Source organism: Myotis lucifugus, unplaced genomic scaffold (genome assembly GCF_000147115.1).
Source record: "Myotis lucifugus unplaced genomic scaffold, Myoluc2.0 scaffold_210, whole genome shotgun sequence".
Lineage (NCBI taxonomy): Eukaryota > Metazoa > Chordata > Mammalia > Chiroptera > Vespertilionidae > Myotis > Myotis lucifugus.
Genome location: NW_005871258.1, coordinates 64,449 through 83,059, shown reverse-complemented (window position 1 = coordinate 83,059; position 18,611 = coordinate 64,449). Strand labels below are relative to the sequence as shown.

Sequence of the window (18,611 nt, the reverse complement as noted above, 5' to 3'; positions counted from 1 at the left end):
TCAGCCTTCTTCACTGTCCAACTCTCACATCGGTACATAGTTATTGGGAATATGAGGGCTCTAATGGCGCATCTTTGCTCTTGGTGACCTAATGCTTCTCTTGCTGCCCTCTGAGTCTCAGCCTTCTCTTGATTTCTTGTATGCAGTCTCTATCTGAGTTGATGATTGAACCAGCAAAATCTTTTAACAATTTCAGTGTCTCCATTGTCTACATTAAAGTTGTATATTTCTTCTGTAGTTATCATTCTTGTCATCTTGATGTACAAATGTAGCCCTGTTGGCACTTTCTTCTTTCACTTTCATCCAAAGTTGTTTCAAATCGTTACTACTTTCTGCCAGTAAGTTGGTATTATATGCATATCTTATCATTTCTTCCACTGATTTTCACTCCTCCTTCCTCTGAGTATAGTCCAATTTTTCGTGTGATATGTTCTGCATACAGATTAAACAAATAGAGCAATAAAGTGCACCCTTGTCCGACACCTTTGCCTCTAGGAAACCATTGTTTCTTTATATTCTGTCCTTACAGTGGCTCCCTGTTCACAATACAGGTTTATGCATCAGGACAGTGAGGTATATGCTAATACATAATATACTTTATTAAACCTCAAAATATTGTGCATGGCCATTTAAATGTTTATTTTGGATAATTGGTAATAAAATTCTAAGCTCCAGGAGTGCCAGACCCATGGCTGGCTGTATTTATACTTTAGCACAATAGTATGCATAGTTTTCAATCAATCTTGAATTAATAAATTTTTACATAAACGGATTTGTTCCAGGAACAAAATATTCTCTATCATACAGGTCAGGATGCACAGCTACTAATCACTCATGTTGTAAGGCCTTACTGTACAGGGTATGTGTCAGTCAGGAAATCAGCACTTGGAACTAAAGCCTTCTGCAAACTGCGAAGTCTCAAGGCCTCCATGCCTTTCATTCTGCCCTACCACATACCACATCCATCCCTAAACATCCTGTTCATGGCGCCCTGCTGGCTGGGAAGCCTTCACTTTTGAAGCTGTCCTGATTCTCCCTAACTCTTCCCTTAACACCCATGCTAACTTTACTTTTTGATCTCTTTTTGATGTATGATACCTTGTTTCCAAAATTTGCTCATATCCTGAAATTTTATCGTTGGCAATAAATACTTCAGTTGTTTTCCCTGAAGGGACAAAGGCACTGCATTTTCGTGAAAATGTCTACCAAACACCCCATCTGAATAACCATAGTTTGCTTGTCAAGTCATTTTCTCAAAATTAAATGGTGTTCCATGAGAAAAGCAGTGAGTTCAGTTTACATCTTAAACACTAGCTTTTCAAGACAATGTAGAGCCTCATGCAGCAATTGTACTTTATACAAACTTCTTGTTTTATCCCCCAGAATATTACAAAGACATGTGTCCAGGGTTGAGATTTAATAAGATTGATATTTATTATTGCTGAATCCAGAATTTGCTTCTCTCTCTTTTTTCTTTTATAATATATTTTTATTGATTTCAGAGAGGAAGAGAGAGGGAGAAAGAGATAGAAACATCAATGATGAGAGAGAATCATTGATTGGCTGCCTCCTGCATGCCCCCCACCGGGGATCAAGCCCGCAACCTGGGCATGTGCCCTTGACCGGAATCGAACCTGGGACCGTTCAGTCCTCAGGCTGATGCTCTATCCACTGAGCCATACCGGCAAGGGCAAGAACTTGCTTCTCTTAACTACAAGTGCACATAGGGAAGAAGACTGGCTTCTCAGAAAGTTTGATACTACTGCCTTGCCTTGTGCGAAAGGGTCAGCAGGTTTACCCACCATTGCTTTTGCTGACTTATCAGTACAGATGTCAAAACACTGAAAAAGTCTGCTAGTTCTGCCAGTATTAGGGAAATAGTTCAGACACTGGATACCCTGAAAGATCTCTGAGCATCCCAAGGGTCAGTGTTGTCACTCTGTGAAAACCACTACTACATAATGATAGAGAATGTTGGAGGCCCTTAACGCTGTCTCTGAGGCATCACAACATCCTCAGGTTTTCCCAAGTCCTCAAAGTTTATATTAGCTAATGTTTGTTGGGAATATATCCTATATAATAAAAAGCTAATATGCTAATTAGACCGAACAGTAGAATGACTGCCTGGACAACCTTCTGGACCAGTGGTTCTCAACCTTCCTAATGCTGCGACCCTGTAATACAGTTCCTCATGTTGTGGTGACCCCCAACCATAAAATTATTTTCGTTGCTACTGTTATGAATCGTAATGTAAATATTTGATATGCAGGATGTATTTTCATTGTTACAAATTGAACATAATTAAAGCATAGTGATTAATCACAAAAACAATATGTAATTATATATTCAATATGTGTTTTCCGATGGTCTTAGGCGACCCCTGTGAAAGGGTTGTTCGACCCCCAAAGGGGTTGCGACCCACAGGTTGAGAACCGCTGTTTGCCCCTTGCACAGATTTTGTGCATCGGGCCTCTAGTGTATAATATAATATGTGTCCATCAATTACCCAGAAGAGTTTATTTAAAAGGAACTTATTTGTTTACCAACCATTCAGGGCACTTAGAATATTCTGTTGTCTAAGTAGACATTAATGGAAAAGAATGTTAGACACAGGAAAAAATTAGCCTCAGATGCAAGAGTTAAAAAGTAGTGTGCTGCATTAAGTCATTGACTCTAAGTTATGTTTGAGGAATCCTGCCAATGCAAGTAGGTGGATCTGTATGTATTAAACCTAACTGCCAAGTAGAGTAGAAAAATCCTACAAAACTCACTTTCCTTTCACACAGTAGCAGAGCCATGAAGCTCACGGACCCTTCCCACAGAAAGCTTAAACTTAATGTTGCTTAAACGTCAGAGCAGAATATTCTGAAATGTGAACTATGATTTTTTTAATAATCTGTAACTGGCTGTCAAGAAGTCATATTTTGATTATTAAACTAAGCTATTCTTTAAACTTTAAATCATCAAGTGTTTATGAAACAGTAATTATGTGCTTATATTAGCTTTCAGAATAAAAGTCAGAGATTAACATGAATTGGAAATATTTTTACAAATAAAATATAGGATGCAACCTTAAGACCCTTCAGCTGACACCCTGCAGAGGGAGGAGCAGGACAGCAGGGATGGCAGGCGGGGACAGCGGCAGCAGGACCTGCAGTGCTGGTGTTGGTTACACAGCTGTTTGCTTTCTTTTAAAACACTGAGTTATTTATTTTAGGTTTGTGTAGTTTTCTGCATGTGTGTTATATTTCAAAATTAAAAGATCTCTATATAAAAACATGCCTAATACAAACATGAAGAGTTTGGACACCTGTCCCTGTCAGTGTCCTGGGGAACAAAGCCCATTTGGGGGCTGAATGCACTGGCTGCCCAGCTCTGCTTATCAGCTAACCAGTGTTTAAATTGTGACAGATAATGTTTACGTATTTAATCAATTCAAGAAGCTGGTAATACTGATACTGGGCTGTAGATGGGGTAAAGGAAAAAACATTTTTCCAGAGACTTTATTAATGACTGCCATTTGTTACCCAAGGCTCATCCACTGCAGAGTTCAGCTGGGTTCACAGAGGGCCTCTCTCGACATTTCATCTTGAACCTCATTTTAAAACCTGGAGAGAAGAGGTCTGTCAAAGTAAAGTTTACTCCCGTTCACAACAGAACTGTTTCCTCACTGATCATAATCAGGTACGGCCTGGGATGTGAGTGCGCTGTGATTTTTAGCACTTCTGTAGAAGTTGTTACTTGATTTGTGTCCATATGAGTTTGCATATTTATTTATGGATATGTTTTTTGGCTTTGTCCAAGACACACAACGCCTGATGAAAGTTACTTTGTGATTGTGTTCATAGCTAAAGACCTGAATTGTGCTTACTGTGCATGTATGGCTTTTAAAAATAAAAAACCCTTGCTTTTCTTTGTGGAAATATTTTTTAATTCTTAAAGTATAAATGTCTCACTCTTAAATTTACTGTATTAATTTCCACATGGTGGTTTATAAAATAATAGTAAAAATTATGGATCAAAATATTGTGCGACTATAATAGGAGAAAAATGTGTAGTTCTTTACTTGATCTTAGCCAAAAGGCCAAGAAGTGATGAAAAATCTGTAATTCTTGTTCTTGCATAGAAATAACCTGACCGTGATGGATGCTCTGATGGTCCAAGGACAAGGAACAACCGAGAACTTGAGGGTGGCAGGCAAGCTTCCTGGTCCAGGGAGTTCTTTACGCTTTAAAATCACAGAAGCATTATTAAAAGATTGTACAGATAGTGAGTATACCTAACAGGTCCCCGGGCACAAATTTCAGCATTTGCTTTCAACAGTAAATAATTCCAAAAACAAGAACAGTATTTCTGTCGGTGCACATGTGCATATTAGTGATGAATACTTCAGATTTTTAAGAAAACATCCTGACTTGCTTTCAGGGTTGTTTGATTTGGATCTTTAAAGATTTAAAGTACCAATATTCATTTCATGCCTTGGATGACTTACTCTGATGTAAAAGATAAAGCATGATCAAACTTTGGCATCAGAAAGGACCTGTGAAGTGGAGAACTTCCTGCTGAAGTCTGGTAAAGCTGGACTCGGGCACGAGGAGGTGCTCCATAGTCACCAGACGTGTTCCCGAGGAACTTGCTCATCATTTGGACGTGGAGCACATGCCACAAGACTTATACTCACTCCCCATATTTCTCCCCTTAGGTTTGAAACTGAGAGAACCGAATTTCACATTGAAAAGAACATTCAAAGTAGAGAATACAGGACAACTTCAAATTAACATAGAAACCATTGAAGTCAGTGGGTACCCATGTGAGGGATATGGCTTTAAAGTCGTTAATTGTCAAGAGTTTGCACTAAGCGCCAATGCCTCTAAAGACATAATTATATTGTAAGTATTTTCTGATACGGTATAATGAGTCAGTAGCTTCTCATTAACTTTTTATACTAGAGTTATTCACACTTGGTGCAAATATGTTTTCATACTTACAAAAAAGGGTCTTTATCCACAAATGTATTTACTTGGTGTTTTTTGTTTTGTTTTTCACTTAATCTTTGTTTAAGTTATTTTTTGATAGCTTGGTTTCAAAATTGTGAAACTTCTAACCCCAGAGTGGATGAGATAGTCTTAGAAACCAGTTTCAAAATTATTTTCCGGCTTGTGTTAAAGCAGAAGGTGTTGGTGGCCTCAGCAACAAAGCAGACACGTCATACATGCCGTTTTCCATGTTGTACCATGTACGAACATGTGGGATTTTTGTCAAGACAGTTTCAATTCCTGTGTTGGTGATGGTTGCAGCGTATTTTAACTAATTGATAAGTTGTCATGTTGTAAAGTTTATGTAATAAAATATAACCTGTCCCCTTAATTGAATGACAATGTCATGATCTTGAGTGGACATTGTCTTAACAGGGAACTGCATTCATCACTCTGAGTAAGGCACAGTGCTTGGCACCGACAGGTCCAGTGAGGAAAGCACACCTTTCCTCAGGTGCACATCGTCTGGTTGGGGAACATACAGTTAACAAAAATAAAAATACAATAATTGGGCAGAAAGCCGGACTGCAGGAGACAAAGAAAAGATCACTGGGGCTTGGACAGCATTTTTAAAAGCATCATTGGGAATGTATCCTGGGAAAACTGTGGATTTAGAGAAAGAAGAAGGGAAGGGAAGGAAGCTCAGAAACTACTTTCTGAATTAATAATTACAGGAGCAGGTTGTTACTATTTTTATGTTATTTCTCCTTATCCACAGAATATAGTTGTTACTGTTATTAACCTCATGGGAAACTTTCTCCATCTTAAAATAAGGAAGGTGAATAAAAGTGTTACACTGAAATTCTGTGTTATATTTCAAAGGAGTATGGGACTGGTAGTATATTTAAACTGCTTGCAATATATATGTAAAATTTGATCTTAACTGCCATTATTCTGTTTTAGGTTTACTCCTGATTTCACAGCATCTAGGATTATTCGTGAACTGAAGTTTATAACAGCCAGTGGCTCTGAATTTGTGTTTATATTGAATGCATCCCTTCCGTACCATATGTTAGCAACCTGTGCAGAAGCCCTACCCAGACCCAACTGGGAGCTGGCTCTGTATATCATCATCTCAGGAATAATGAGGTACTTGTCTTCTTTCCAGGTTGGTATTCAGCATCACTGGGCATTGTCCAGTGCCCACCGTGTGCCAGTCGTGTTCTGAGTGTCAGGGGTCCTCCGTGAACAGACAGGTCCAGCTTACGTACCTGCTAACACAGTCCAGCTTATATATCTGCTCCACGTCTAGTACAAGCAGTCAAAACTGAGCATTTTTTGGTGGCATATACCGTAAACAACACTCTGTCTGACTTTGCAATTCACTATATAAATTAAGTGCATGTTAATTTCTTAAAGGAAAAAAACACTCCTAATTTATCAGTTATGTGACTTGGGCATATGTGATTTACCCTACAGTGTATTCTTCTGGAGTCTCACCTAAGCAACAGAAAACTGATTAGAAATTGTTTTTAAATCCTTAGCATTCTTTTTCCCCCCAGTATATTTCTTTGTGTTTTAAGAATCAGATATAGTCTAACCCACATATCCTTTAAGGGAATAGAGTTGACCTAGAGTTAAAACTAAAAGAAAAGATAAAAGCTGCTTTTGGTAAAAGGAAAGTATCCTTTAGTGACTGTTCTGATACAAATAATTACTTCCCCCTTATAAGCCTTGTGTAACTTGGCATTCTATAAAAATTTGGTACACAAACTTTTATCCATAGTGCTTTGTTTTTTGACTGGCCTATTAAAAACTTTCATAGGCATCTTTGTCTTTTAGATGATACTAGAGGCCCGGTGCACGAAATTCATGCACAGGTAGGGTCCCTATGCCTGGCCGGCTATCAGGGCTGATTGGGGCCTTTTGGCTGCTGGCCAGGGCCTTCCTTCCCCTGGCTGCCAGTTGCTGGCTGGGGCCTTCCTTTGTTCCATGCTGCCCCCTAGTGGTCAGGCAACGTCATAGCAAGCTGTCAAATTCCCAAGGGGACAATTTGCATATTAGCCTTTTATTACATAGGATTGTACTTTGCCAAGAAATTCTGCCTTTAATGTCAAATTGGGTTACTCTTGCACTAACACATGAACCCAATTCTCCCTCTCTGTCCCCGCAGTGCCCTGTTTCTTTTGGTCATTGGAACGGCCTATTTAGAAGCTCAAGGAATTTGGGAGCCATTTCGAAGACGGCTGTCCTTTGAGGCCTCAAACCCACCCTTTGATGTGGGAAGACCATTTGATCTCAGGAGAATCATTGGTATTTCATCTGAAGGAAAGTATGTTCACAGGCTGGAAACAAATTCTCTAGAATGTATACATTTGGCTGATGTAATTAAATGAAAAATGCCTTTTTATTTTTACCCAGGGCGGAGGGGATCTTAATTCTAATTACTTAATAATATGCTGCATGTAGCTCTCAGTTACTAAGAACTCATAGCAAGTAATCATGTTTTCATTATATTGGTGAAGGTTAAAATATTCTTAGACCCTGACTTGATTTCTAAATTTTTGATAGAACAGACCATATAGAGTTGTGAAAAGTATTCCTATTCTTATTTTTTCCCATTGATTTTTAGACAGAGTAGAAGGGAGGGGAGAGACAGAGAGAGACACATCGATTGGTTGCTTCCAGTACCATACGTGTATCAAGCCTGCAACCGAGGTACGTGCCCTGACTGGAATTGAACCTGGGGCCCTTCAGTGTGCAGGTCAGCGTTTTATCCACTGAGCCAAACCAGCTAGGACGAGTATCCCTATTTCTTGTTGTTTTTAGAGTATTTATACTGTGATGGCTTTACTGATTAAATAAATATTATTTTTAAGAATTTGTAGGTTGCTATTTACTAACTGCAGTTCATCCTTTTTTCAGCTTGAACACACTCAGCTGTGACCCCAGTCATAGTCGGGGGTTCTGTGGCCCAGGGGGCTCGTCATCACGACCTGGTGCAGGAAGTCATAAGCAGTGTGGTCCGTCAGTCCATCCACACAGCAGTCACAGCAATAGAAACTCAGCTGACATGAACAATGTCAGAGCCAAAAACAGCACCAGTACCTCTAGCAGGACTTCTGCACAGTCTGCTAGCAAAGCAGGCACCCTGGTCCTTGACTCGAACACAGTGGCCCAGGGTCACGCAGCAGGCAGAAAGTCCAAAGGAGCAAAACAGAGCCAGCACAGCAGCCAGCACCATGTCCATGGCACGCTGGAGCAGCACTCTCCCCCTCCACCACCACCAGTGCCTCAGCACCAGGAGCCACAGTCTGGAAGGCTGTCACCCACCCCCCTCGTGCATCCTTCCCACCCAGAACATGCCAGCAGCACAAGGCACAGCTCAGAGGACTCAGACATCACCAGTCTCATAGAAGCCATGGACAAAGACTTCGACCACCATGACTCCCCAGCCCTAGACGTGTTTACAGAGCAGCCACCATCACCACTGTCAAAAAGCAAAGGTAAGCACTGTTCTCACTGTGGGAACAGCACACCACGTGAGGGGGAAGCCAGTGCATGTCTCAGGAGCTATTGTGGTCAGAGTTGTGACACACAACTAATTCAGTAGGTGCTCAGATATTTCTCCAACATTGGACATCAGCTTTTCCTTGTCAAAATGCAAATAGAGGTAGCCATTTGTCATAAAAGATACTTGTGTTTCTTAGATTACTGGCCAAATTGAGAAATTTATTAGACATCTACTGTTTTCCTTTTAGCTGCCTGTGTTATTATGATAGATTGAGTTTGTTTTCAATTATTAAAATAATTTTTAAGACAATGCTAAAATGGAGATCATTTTAACTCAAAAGTAGTATTTCTGTACAGCCAGCTCTTTAGAGCAGGGGTTGGCAAACTACAGCTGATGAGCCAAATCACTACCTATTTTGTAAAATAAGTTTGTTTTTTGTTTTGTTTTAATATTTTTATTGATTTTTTTTTTTACAGAGAGGAAGGGAGAGGGATAGAGAGTTAGACACATCGATGAGACAGAAACATCGATCAGCTGCCTCCTGCACACCCCCCCCACCGGGATGTGCCCGCAACCAAGGTACATGCCCTTGATCGGAATCGAACTTGGGACCCTTCAGTCCACAGGCTGATACTCTATCCACTGAGCCAAACAAGTCAGGGCTGTAAAATAAGTTTTATTGGCACATAGCCATACCCATTTGTTTATATATTGTCTTTGGCTGCTTTTGTGCTGCAACAACAGAGTTGAGTAGCTGCAACAGAAGCCATAGGCTCCACAAACCTGAAACTATTTACTGTCTAGCCCAGGGGTGGGCAAACTTTTTGACTCGAGGGCCACAATGGGTTCTTAAACTGGACCGGAGGGCCGGAACAAAAGCATGGATGGAGTGTTTGTGTGAACTAATATAAATTCAAAGTAAACATCATTACATAAAAGGGTACGGTCTTTTTTTTTTTTTTTAGTTTTATTTCATTTCAAATGGGCCGGATCCGGCCTGCGGGCCGTAGTTTGCCCATGGCTGTTCTAGCCCTTTCAGAAAAAGTTTGCTGACCCCTGCTTTGGAGTTCTGCGTACTCTGTTAGTTATCTTTTGCATGGTAACAGAAGATTCTCTCATAGTTCCTATGGGTCAGGCATCGGGGTGCAGCTCAACTGGGTTCTCCAGCTCTCAAAGAGCCGCAGTCAAGGTGTTGGCCAGGACTGAAGTCATCATAAGATTCAGCTGAAGGTGGATCTGCTTCCGAGCTCACTCAGGTGGTTGATAGCAGGATTCATTTCTTCACAGCCTGTTGGACTGAGGGTTGCAGTTCCTTAATGGATGTGGCCAGCAGCCTGCCATGGGTCCTCTCCTTAGAGCAGCTCAAAACAGTTGGCTTCCCCAGAGCGAGCAAGCAAGAAGGAAAGAGAGAAAATAAGCTGGCAGGACAGAAGTCTGTATCTTGTGACCTACTCTTGGAAGTGACATCCCATCACTTCTGCAGTACTCTGGTCATTAGCAGTGTGGTCCAGCCCACAGTTCAGGAGAGAGAATTCCATAAGAACACATATACCAGGAAGTCAGGTCCCTGGGAGCCATCTTAGAAGTCTGCATGTCACACATACATACACAGGTAGGCTAATAGGTAACTTCCAAAATCAAATGTAAAAAGCAATAAATGGCCTAGCTGTACTTACATTAATCCTTTATATCCTGAACTCTTTTGCATCTTCCTTTCCTATGGCAGCCATTCCAATGCACATTACTCCTAGCCTATTTAAGTACCTCCCTCACTAATGTACCAAGGAGGTTTGCTTTTGGTTTACATAGGGAATAGGGAACTCATAGCCCTAAGAAACCTGACGTCCCCACAGTCCAGGAGTTTTCTTACAGAGAATTTCTTATCGCAGTGATGTGGAGTCCTCTTAGAAGTACATGCATTTAGGACATCAGAATTACAACTAAACTACAGAACAACCATCAGTCAGAACTGCCTGAAATATAGCTGAAATGAAAGTCCTACAACCAACAATACAGAAAATAAGCCACATAAAGACTGCTAGCAGGGGCAGAGACAGTGAATGAGTTAGTCCCACACCCACATGTGGTAGATAAATATCGGGAGGGATATCTCGGCAGTGGAGGTCCCTGAGGAGTGAAGGGTCCCAGCCCAGGGTTCCAGAGCCAGAAAGAGAAGTCCCTATAACTTCTGGCTTTAAAACCCAGCAGGGATTGTGAGACAGAGGGCTGCTGGAGTCCAAAACAGTTCCTCTTAAAGGGCCCATGCACGGACTTACTCAGACTCACTCTGTCTAAGCTCCAGCACTGGAGCAGCAGGTCAAAAAGCACCAAAGCTACAGAGGGAGGAACTGAATTGTCCTGCATCAGGGTGAGAGCTGGAGGGGCAGCTTTCTCCCAGAGAGAAGTACTGGCATAAGCCGTTGTTCCTTCTCTGGTCCCTCCCCACCACAGAGACAGCAGGCAGGTGCCATATCTGAGTCTTCATTAACCTAGCTAACATTGTTCAACCCGCCCTGTTGATTCCCTGAGACCCCACTCCACCAACTTGCAGGCCCATCCAAGCTGTTTCCAGTAGCTTTTCCATACAAATGACCTGTCTTGGCTCATGCTTCAGACTTTCCTAAAATCTCTCAAACAAGCAGCATCTGAGTTTGTTGTGCCCCATAACGCTCACTAAGTGGCCCCAGGCCTGGCATTAGCAGTAACCTTGGTAACCAGGTGGCCTCTCCTGGGTTCTTCTAGTAGCAGTACCATCTGCACAATGCTTTATAGATCATTCCTGGAGACCCTGGACAGAACACAGGCAGCAGTTGACCTTGGACTATGCCTCCCAGGAGGCCCAGAGCCAATACACGCAGTGGACAGCTTCAGATCATGTCTATGGCCCACCCAACCACCTCCACAAGTAACACACTCATGAGGCAAACTCAGAGGGCACCAGAGCCCTGCTGAAGTAAGTCCTGTGCCATGGGTGGGCCCTGCACAGCTAATCCTCCACCATGGTTCCAGCCAGTCCTCGAAGTTGATCATCATGAGGGTAAATTCCTCCTATTGAGGTGCCAACAGCAATCAAGGCTCAACTACAACAGGAGGGTGTACAAAGCCCACATGGAGGGTGATATACCCAGAGAGCCCAGCCCTGGAGAATGGGGAGGCTGTGCCACTGGACCCTATAGGACAGCAGTCACCAACCGGTGATCTATGGACCACTGGTGGTCCGTGATGTCCGAAAGGTTGGTGACCTCTGGTTTAAGGAAACCTTTGGAGCAGCGGTTGCCAACTGGTGGTCCACAGACCACTGGTGGTCCATGAGGTCTGAAAGGTTGGCGACCGCTGCTATAGGATACTTACTATATTAGGCCACTATATGAAGCCTGGGAGATATAGTAGTTCTACTTAATATATAGAAACAAACTCAGGAAAGTAGCCAAAATGAGGAGACAAAGAAATAAGTCCTAAGTGAAAGGACCAAAAAAAAAAAAAAAAAAAACTAAATTAAGTTAATAGAGTTCAAAACCATGGTTATAAGGATGCTCAAGGAACTTAGGGAGAATGTCAATAACATTAAAATCATGAAAACCATAAGAAAGAACCAGTCAAAAATGAAAGATACACTAAATGAAATGAAAAATAAGTTACAGGGAATCAACAGTAGAGAAGATGAAGCCTAAAATCAAATCAGCGATGTGTAATATAAGGAAGCAAAAAATACCCAATCAAAACAGCTAAAAGAAATAATCCAAAAAAAAATAGTGAGGATAGTGTAAAGAGCCCCTGGGACCACTTCAAACGTGCCAACATTCACATAATAGGGGTGCCGGAAGGAGAAGAGAGAAAGCAAGTAATTGAAACCTATTTGAAAAAATAATGACAGAAAACTTCCATAACCTGGTGAAGAAAATAGATATATAAATCCAGAAAGTGCACAGAGGCCAAAACAAGATGGACCCAAAGAAGCCCACACCAAGACACATCATAATTAAAATGCTAAAGGTTAAAGACAAAGAGACAATCTTAAAAGCACAAGAGAAAAAGCAGTTTGTTACCTACAAGGAAGCTCCCATATCACTGTCAGCTGATTTCTCAACAGAAACTTTGCAGGCCAGAAGAGATTGGCAAAGAATACTCAAAATGATGAAAAGCAAGGGCCTAATACCAATGTTGCTCTACCCAGCGAAGCTATCATTTAGAAATGAAAGACATATAAAGATTTCCCCAGACAAGAAAAAGCTAAAGGAGTTCATCACCACCAAACCAGTATTACATGAAATGTTAAAGAGTCTTCTTTAAAAAAGAGAAAGAAAAAAAGATAAAAAGTATGAATAAAATGGCAATAAATACGTATCTATCAATAATTGAATCTTTAAAAAAAACAAAATAAGTGAACAAGCAGAACATAAACCAAAAAAATCTTTAATCCATTTTGGTTTAATTTTAGTGAGTGGTGTAAGATATGGGTCCCATTTCATTCTTTTGCAAGTGGATATCCAGTTTTCCCAACACCATTTATCAAAAAGATTATACTTTCTTGATGGAGTTTTTTTAAAAAGTGCTTGCATTTGGAGTTATAAAACAATAACATGTCTTCAGTATATTAGTTTCTTCCACAGAAATCTTTTTCTTGTTATCTCAGTAATAGAACTTATGTATTTTAGGGTAATTTTTATAGTAATATTAATAGTTAAAGTTTTTAAATTAGATCAAGTTACCTAATGTGTTTTTCCCCTATTGAGGGAATGAATAAAATAAATGGATGTTATCTTTCTTACCACAAGCAAAGAGTTGAGTAGTAAAACTGAATCCCTTGCTGCCTTTGTCTGAGATAGTCTCTAACCCGAAGGATAGGACCATTCTCACTTTCAAGGTTATTCATCTAGAATGGGTAGGGAACGTCTGACCTGCAGGCCATATAAGGTCTGGCCCTGCCAAGGCATTAGGGGTGAGTTAATTAGATATTTGACCAAATATAGCAGGCTAATGTTTAAGTTGATAATTTTGTATGGTCCATGAATTATGTTATAAATATCTAAATGGCTGTTGGCAGAAAAAAGGTTCCCCCCCCCTGTTCTAGAACATAATTTTAAAATTAAAGACTGTTTATTAATTTTCACAGTGGTCATAGAGCTGATCTACTAAAAAATACTTCCTAAGGGAGCATTACATTGGTGATTCCCCAAGGACACAATGTTCACAAGCTACACATCAGGGAATGGCAGGAGAGAATAGGAGATCAAGGGCTGGGGCTTCAGAAGGCACCCCAGGTTAGCTTTTCCATCTACCCATGTGAATGGATGAGAATGCCCACCCTTTTGGGGGGGGGGGGGGGGGGGGGGTGTGCATCAGGCCTCTTCTTACCTCCTGGAATCAGGACATGAAGACAAGATCCAGAGAGCTTGTCACATAAGCACTGGCCAACCACATGTCAGAAATTGTCCTAGCTGATTAGAAGAGGCATGTCTTTAGCAGGCTTAATCTTTTCATTTGCTGTGGTAAATGGACTTAAAACCAAATAATTGTTGGTGACTAGAATTTCACCTGTCAAATGAGTATCCTCTCCCCCCCCCCCCCCAGCCCCTCTCCAATTTAGGCAAGCAAATTACTGGTATATATTTCTAAAAGCACCAATAGCCTAGGATTCATAGATTATATAAAGAAAATAATAGTGGTAGCTATGTTAAAGAGTGTATGTTCATAGATTATGGAAAGCAGCACGTTTTCTGAAGCAGGACAAAGCCATAAAAACAATATAATGCACACATCCTTTGAACCTGTGAGCTCATATCTGGAAATTTTATATCAGGAAATAATCTTACATACATTATACTTTATAATAGTGGAAAGTGGAAACTGCTTATATGTTAAGAACAGGGGGTTTGTAATTACAGTAAATTAACTTAGGGCAGCATCATACAAAATAATTATACCTAGAGTCTGTCTGTGATACAGGAATTTGACAGATCATTGTCCGCTTCCATAGCTAGTTTCCTGTTTCCTTGCTGATGAAGTGGGGTCTGGCAGTGGTGAACATTTGTAAATCTCCCATTTTTCTCAGACAGGATGCTAGAATGAGAAATCCAGTCCTTGGCACATTGAGAAGAAAGCTGGAATAGAACTTGGGAGGATGGCTTTTAGGCCAGATGGGCCTCCTCTTTGCATGAGAAAAGGTGTGGTTAGTTAGCTTTTTAGAGTAAACAACACTTCATGGTTCTAAAGAATGAGCACACTTGACAAGAATTAGTATGCCTGAGGATGTGCCACAGCTTGGTCACGGTGGCTTTTGGGGACTCTGCTTTTAAATGTAAATGAGACATATACCTTTTTATTTTATTTGTTATTTTATTAATTAAAGCGAGCCCCCAGGGTGGTTACTGGTATAAAGGGAAAAGAAAAGTGTCAAGATCAGATCTCTAGGGGACAGCAGCACCGATGGAGGTCGGAAGAATCACTGTGCCAGGGGAGGGGACGAGGCTGGACAGAGGGCGGGGAGGAGCGTTCCGTGGCATCCAGGAGAACAGAGGCCTGTGGACTGAGGAGTGCTAGAGTCATTGGCATTGACAGTTAAGGGGTCATTGCTCACCTTTTCAAAATAGCATTAAGGTGCTGGGGCAGAAGGCCAAGTGCAGCAGGTTAAAAAAGATGAATTTGTAGGTAAAAAGTATAAACTACTCTTTCATGAAATAATTTTGTGCCCAAGTTTTCAACTTAACTAGTGATTTATTAAGTATTTTCTTCTTTTGTGTGCCCTGGCTTCAAGATTTTAGTGCAGTAAGAAAAAATATATATATCACTTTCAGCCCTTTCCTATTTATTAGGAGGTTTCAGGTTATTGTAAATACAGATTATTTCTACACAGAGCCTCTCATCCAGTGAACCTAGTCATGATAAAACGGTCTAACAGCAAGTGGGACATTCATATCAGGGCTTGACCTTGGTCAGATGGGGAAGACTAAAGGACTCAGTATCACCTACTGAACCTACAAAATCCAGAGTCCTGGGGCTCATGGGGCCAGGGCAGGACCGTGCCTTCCCTCTGCCCTGGCTGAGGGGCGCTCCCGCTGTTCCGGGTGGGCCGAGGCTGGTACAGTTAAAACAGCTGGCCAATTCTTTCGAGACTTAATGTCCCAGTTAATGGTTTCAGTCGCACCTCCAGAATCAGTGGCAAAGTAGAGGACCAAGTGGCGTTTCTAAAAGTCAGAGCCTTACTGCTTTCCTAGGCCAGGCTCAGCCAGCTTTTTCTGTAAAGGGCCCGATGGTACTTATTTGAGGTTTGATGTGCCACAGACTGTTTGTCACATATGCTTCTTTGTTTTGTTTTGTTTTTTAAACCCTTAAGAATATAAAAATTATTCTCTGCTCACAAGGCCTAGAGATCAGGCTACCGGTCAGATTTGGCTGATGGCCCATAGTTTGCAACCTGTTCTACAGGCCAAAGTCTGAGTCTCAGGCGCCTGTTAACAGTGGCCATAAAATAGCCTTTAAAGATGCTGTATTAAGTCACCATTGTCAAAAGGGTATATTTAGCAGTGATGAGTACAGAATGGGTTAGCCTGTGGCTCGGGCTCCTATGGCTTTCCCCAGCCTGCCCGTCCGCCCAGGTGGTCCTGCCTGCAGCACAGTCCAAGCTGCGGGAACCGGGATTTCTCTCCACGGTTGAATCAGGCAGGAACGAAGCTCCAGGAGGACAGGAGTGTGCTGCTGGTACTCACCGCTGCGTCCCAGGACGTGGCACAGTGCCTGGGAGACAATGGGCACTCTGTTATGTGTGATGGGTTGATTTCTTATTTGTCTTGGGAACACCACATCTTTTCAAATATGGGCTTTCTGTAGGTGTGTTGTATGCTCTCCATGTGTAACATCATGAGGTATCTGTGTGCCAGGCACTGTTCTAAGGGCCTCACATGATTCTGCAGTACAACTCCAGGAGGGCCTGCCTCCCCAGCTTACAAATGAGAGGTCAACATTGCACAGCTGGGTACGGAGGAGCCAGGATTTGGACCCAACCAGCATGCCTCTGTGCCGGGGCTCTTGGCACCCCTCACCTAACACATGGGCTGCTCATCCTGTCACCATAGACTTTCATCTCCAGATGGATTTAAAATGATCTCTGGTTTTCACTTCTGTGACTTTTCAAAGCTGTATCGCCCTCTGTGGTCTACAAAAGTATTCCAAGACAGACATACAGAATTGTCAGAACTACTGAGTTTACCAAAACTCATTGAACTATACACTTAAAATGGGTACATCCTATTGTACAAAAATTAGGCCCTAAAGTTGATTTTTAAAATATTCTAATCTACAAGCCAAACATGATTTGGAAAGCTTTAATTACAAATCCTATATAATAAAAGGCTAATATGCACATTGTCCCCTCAACGGGGAGTTCAACCTCCCACAGCCCCTCCCCCCGGCCAGCCCATCCCTATTGGCCCCAACCGGGCAGGCTGGACTCCACCCATGCACGAATTCGTGCACCAGGCCTCTAGTAAATAATAATTCTCTAAGGAATGAAGTAGAGAAAGAAGCTTTTTTTAAAAAAATATATATTTTATTGATTTTTTACAGAGAGGAGGGGAGAGGGAGAGGGATAGAGAGTTAGAAACATCGATGAGAGAGAAACATCGATTCAGCTGCCTCTTGCACGCCCCCTACTGGGGTTGTGCCCGCAACCGGGGTACATGCCCTTGACCGGAATCGAACCTGGGACCCTTCAGTCCGCAGGCCGATGCTCTATCCGCTGAGCCAAACCGGTTAGGGTGAAAGAAGCTTTATTAATAAAGCTTTAAAAAAGTTTTAATGGCTTAATATTCTAAGCTGTTTAAAAATAAAAGTTTGGCCCTAGCAGGTTTGGCTCAGTGGATAGAGCATTGGCCTGTGGACTGAAGGGTCCTGGGTTCAATTCCAGTCAGGGGCACATGACTGGGTTGTGGGCTCGATCCCCATGGGGGGGGGGGGGGGCAGGAGGGAACCAATCAATGATTCTCTGTCATCATTGATGTTTCTATCTCTCTCTCCCTCTCCCTTCCTCTCTGAAAACAATAAAAAAATACTTTTTTAAAAAAATGAAGAGTTTGAAATTTTACTTTGATTTTTATCACCAGGGAAAGGAAAACCTCTTTCGCGCAAGGGTAAAGCACCGAAGAAGCAAGAGGAGAAGAAGGGAAAGGGAAAGCCTCAGGATGACGAGCTGAAAGACTCGCTGGCTGACGACGACAGCTCCTCCACCACCACGGAGACCTCCAACCCCGACACAGAGCCTCTCCTGAAGGAGGTGAGCAGGGCGCAGCGGGCTCAGCATGGGTTCTTCCTGCAGGACCAGCGTGTTCCGTTAGTGTGAGCACGTGCTCCTAGGATTAGCGCGCAGGGTCACAGGGATGTCTAAGCAGGAAGAGGTCACAGCTCTGGGACAAAAGTCTTTCCTTTCCCCCGGGGAAGGACATGGGGAAGCATGTTGACCAAAGTAAAATAGTAAGAAGTTTGGAAACACTGCTTAAAAGTGAGGGGGCTATCTGGATAACAACCCTTCTACTTTAGAATTCTTGTTTCAAATATAAGTATCAGAAGAAAATGGAAGGGATTTTTCTCATTTTAATTAGACTGTCTTTTCCTGTAAAGCTCATTCCTGGCACGTGTTTCAGCAGAAGGTTCACTGCCCACACAGGTGGGCAGTCCCCCAGATTGGGCCTGAGCGAGCTCCGCCCACACCAGTCCATTGAGAGGCCGCCTTTCCTCGGTCCTCATTTCCCAGCTTCAGGAGCAGCCCTGCAAAGTGCCCGGTCCCAGTGGGCGTTAGAAAACGGGGGGGGGGGGGGGGGGGGGGTACCTGTTGTGACGTGTCCGAGGGTCTGAGGTACAAGCTGTACACAGAAAAGGTAAAGCGGAATTCTGTTTTGGCATTCTTATTTTTAGATAGCTATATTTCAAAAGTAAAACATGCTAATATAGACATTATTGTAGACCAGAAGTTTTTTGTGGGTGTTTTTGTTTGTTTGTTTGTTTTCAGTTTTAACCTAATGGCTAGGGAACCATTTCTTAAAAATATCCAGTAGTGTCATCTACATATATTAATTTTTAAATAACATTTATATGTAACTGTTTTTCTTAGCTGCCTTCCCCTTTGCACC

The 18,611-nt window shown here is 42.0% G+C and overlaps 1 protein-coding gene across 1 annotated transcript in view; it reads left to right on the top strand.

Annotated features, from left to right (window-relative positions):
• Positions 1-18,611, top strand: part of TMEM131 (transmembrane protein 131) — a 147,558-nt gene that overhangs the window by 102,970 nt on the left and 25,977 nt on the right. The window contains exons 26-32 of the mRNA XM_023761468.1: positions 3,533-3,684; positions 4,127-4,269; positions 4,703-4,889; positions 5,940-6,125; positions 7,150-7,308; positions 7,902-8,482; positions 17,589-17,758. Coding sequence (XP_023617236.1) covers positions 3,533-3,684; positions 4,127-4,269; positions 4,703-4,889; positions 5,940-6,125; positions 7,150-7,308; positions 7,902-8,482; positions 17,589-17,758 — 1,578 coding nt within the window. The remainder of the gene's footprint in view (positions 1-3,532; positions 3,685-4,126; positions 4,270-4,702; positions 4,890-5,939; positions 6,126-7,149; positions 7,309-7,901; positions 8,483-17,588; positions 17,759-18,611) is intronic.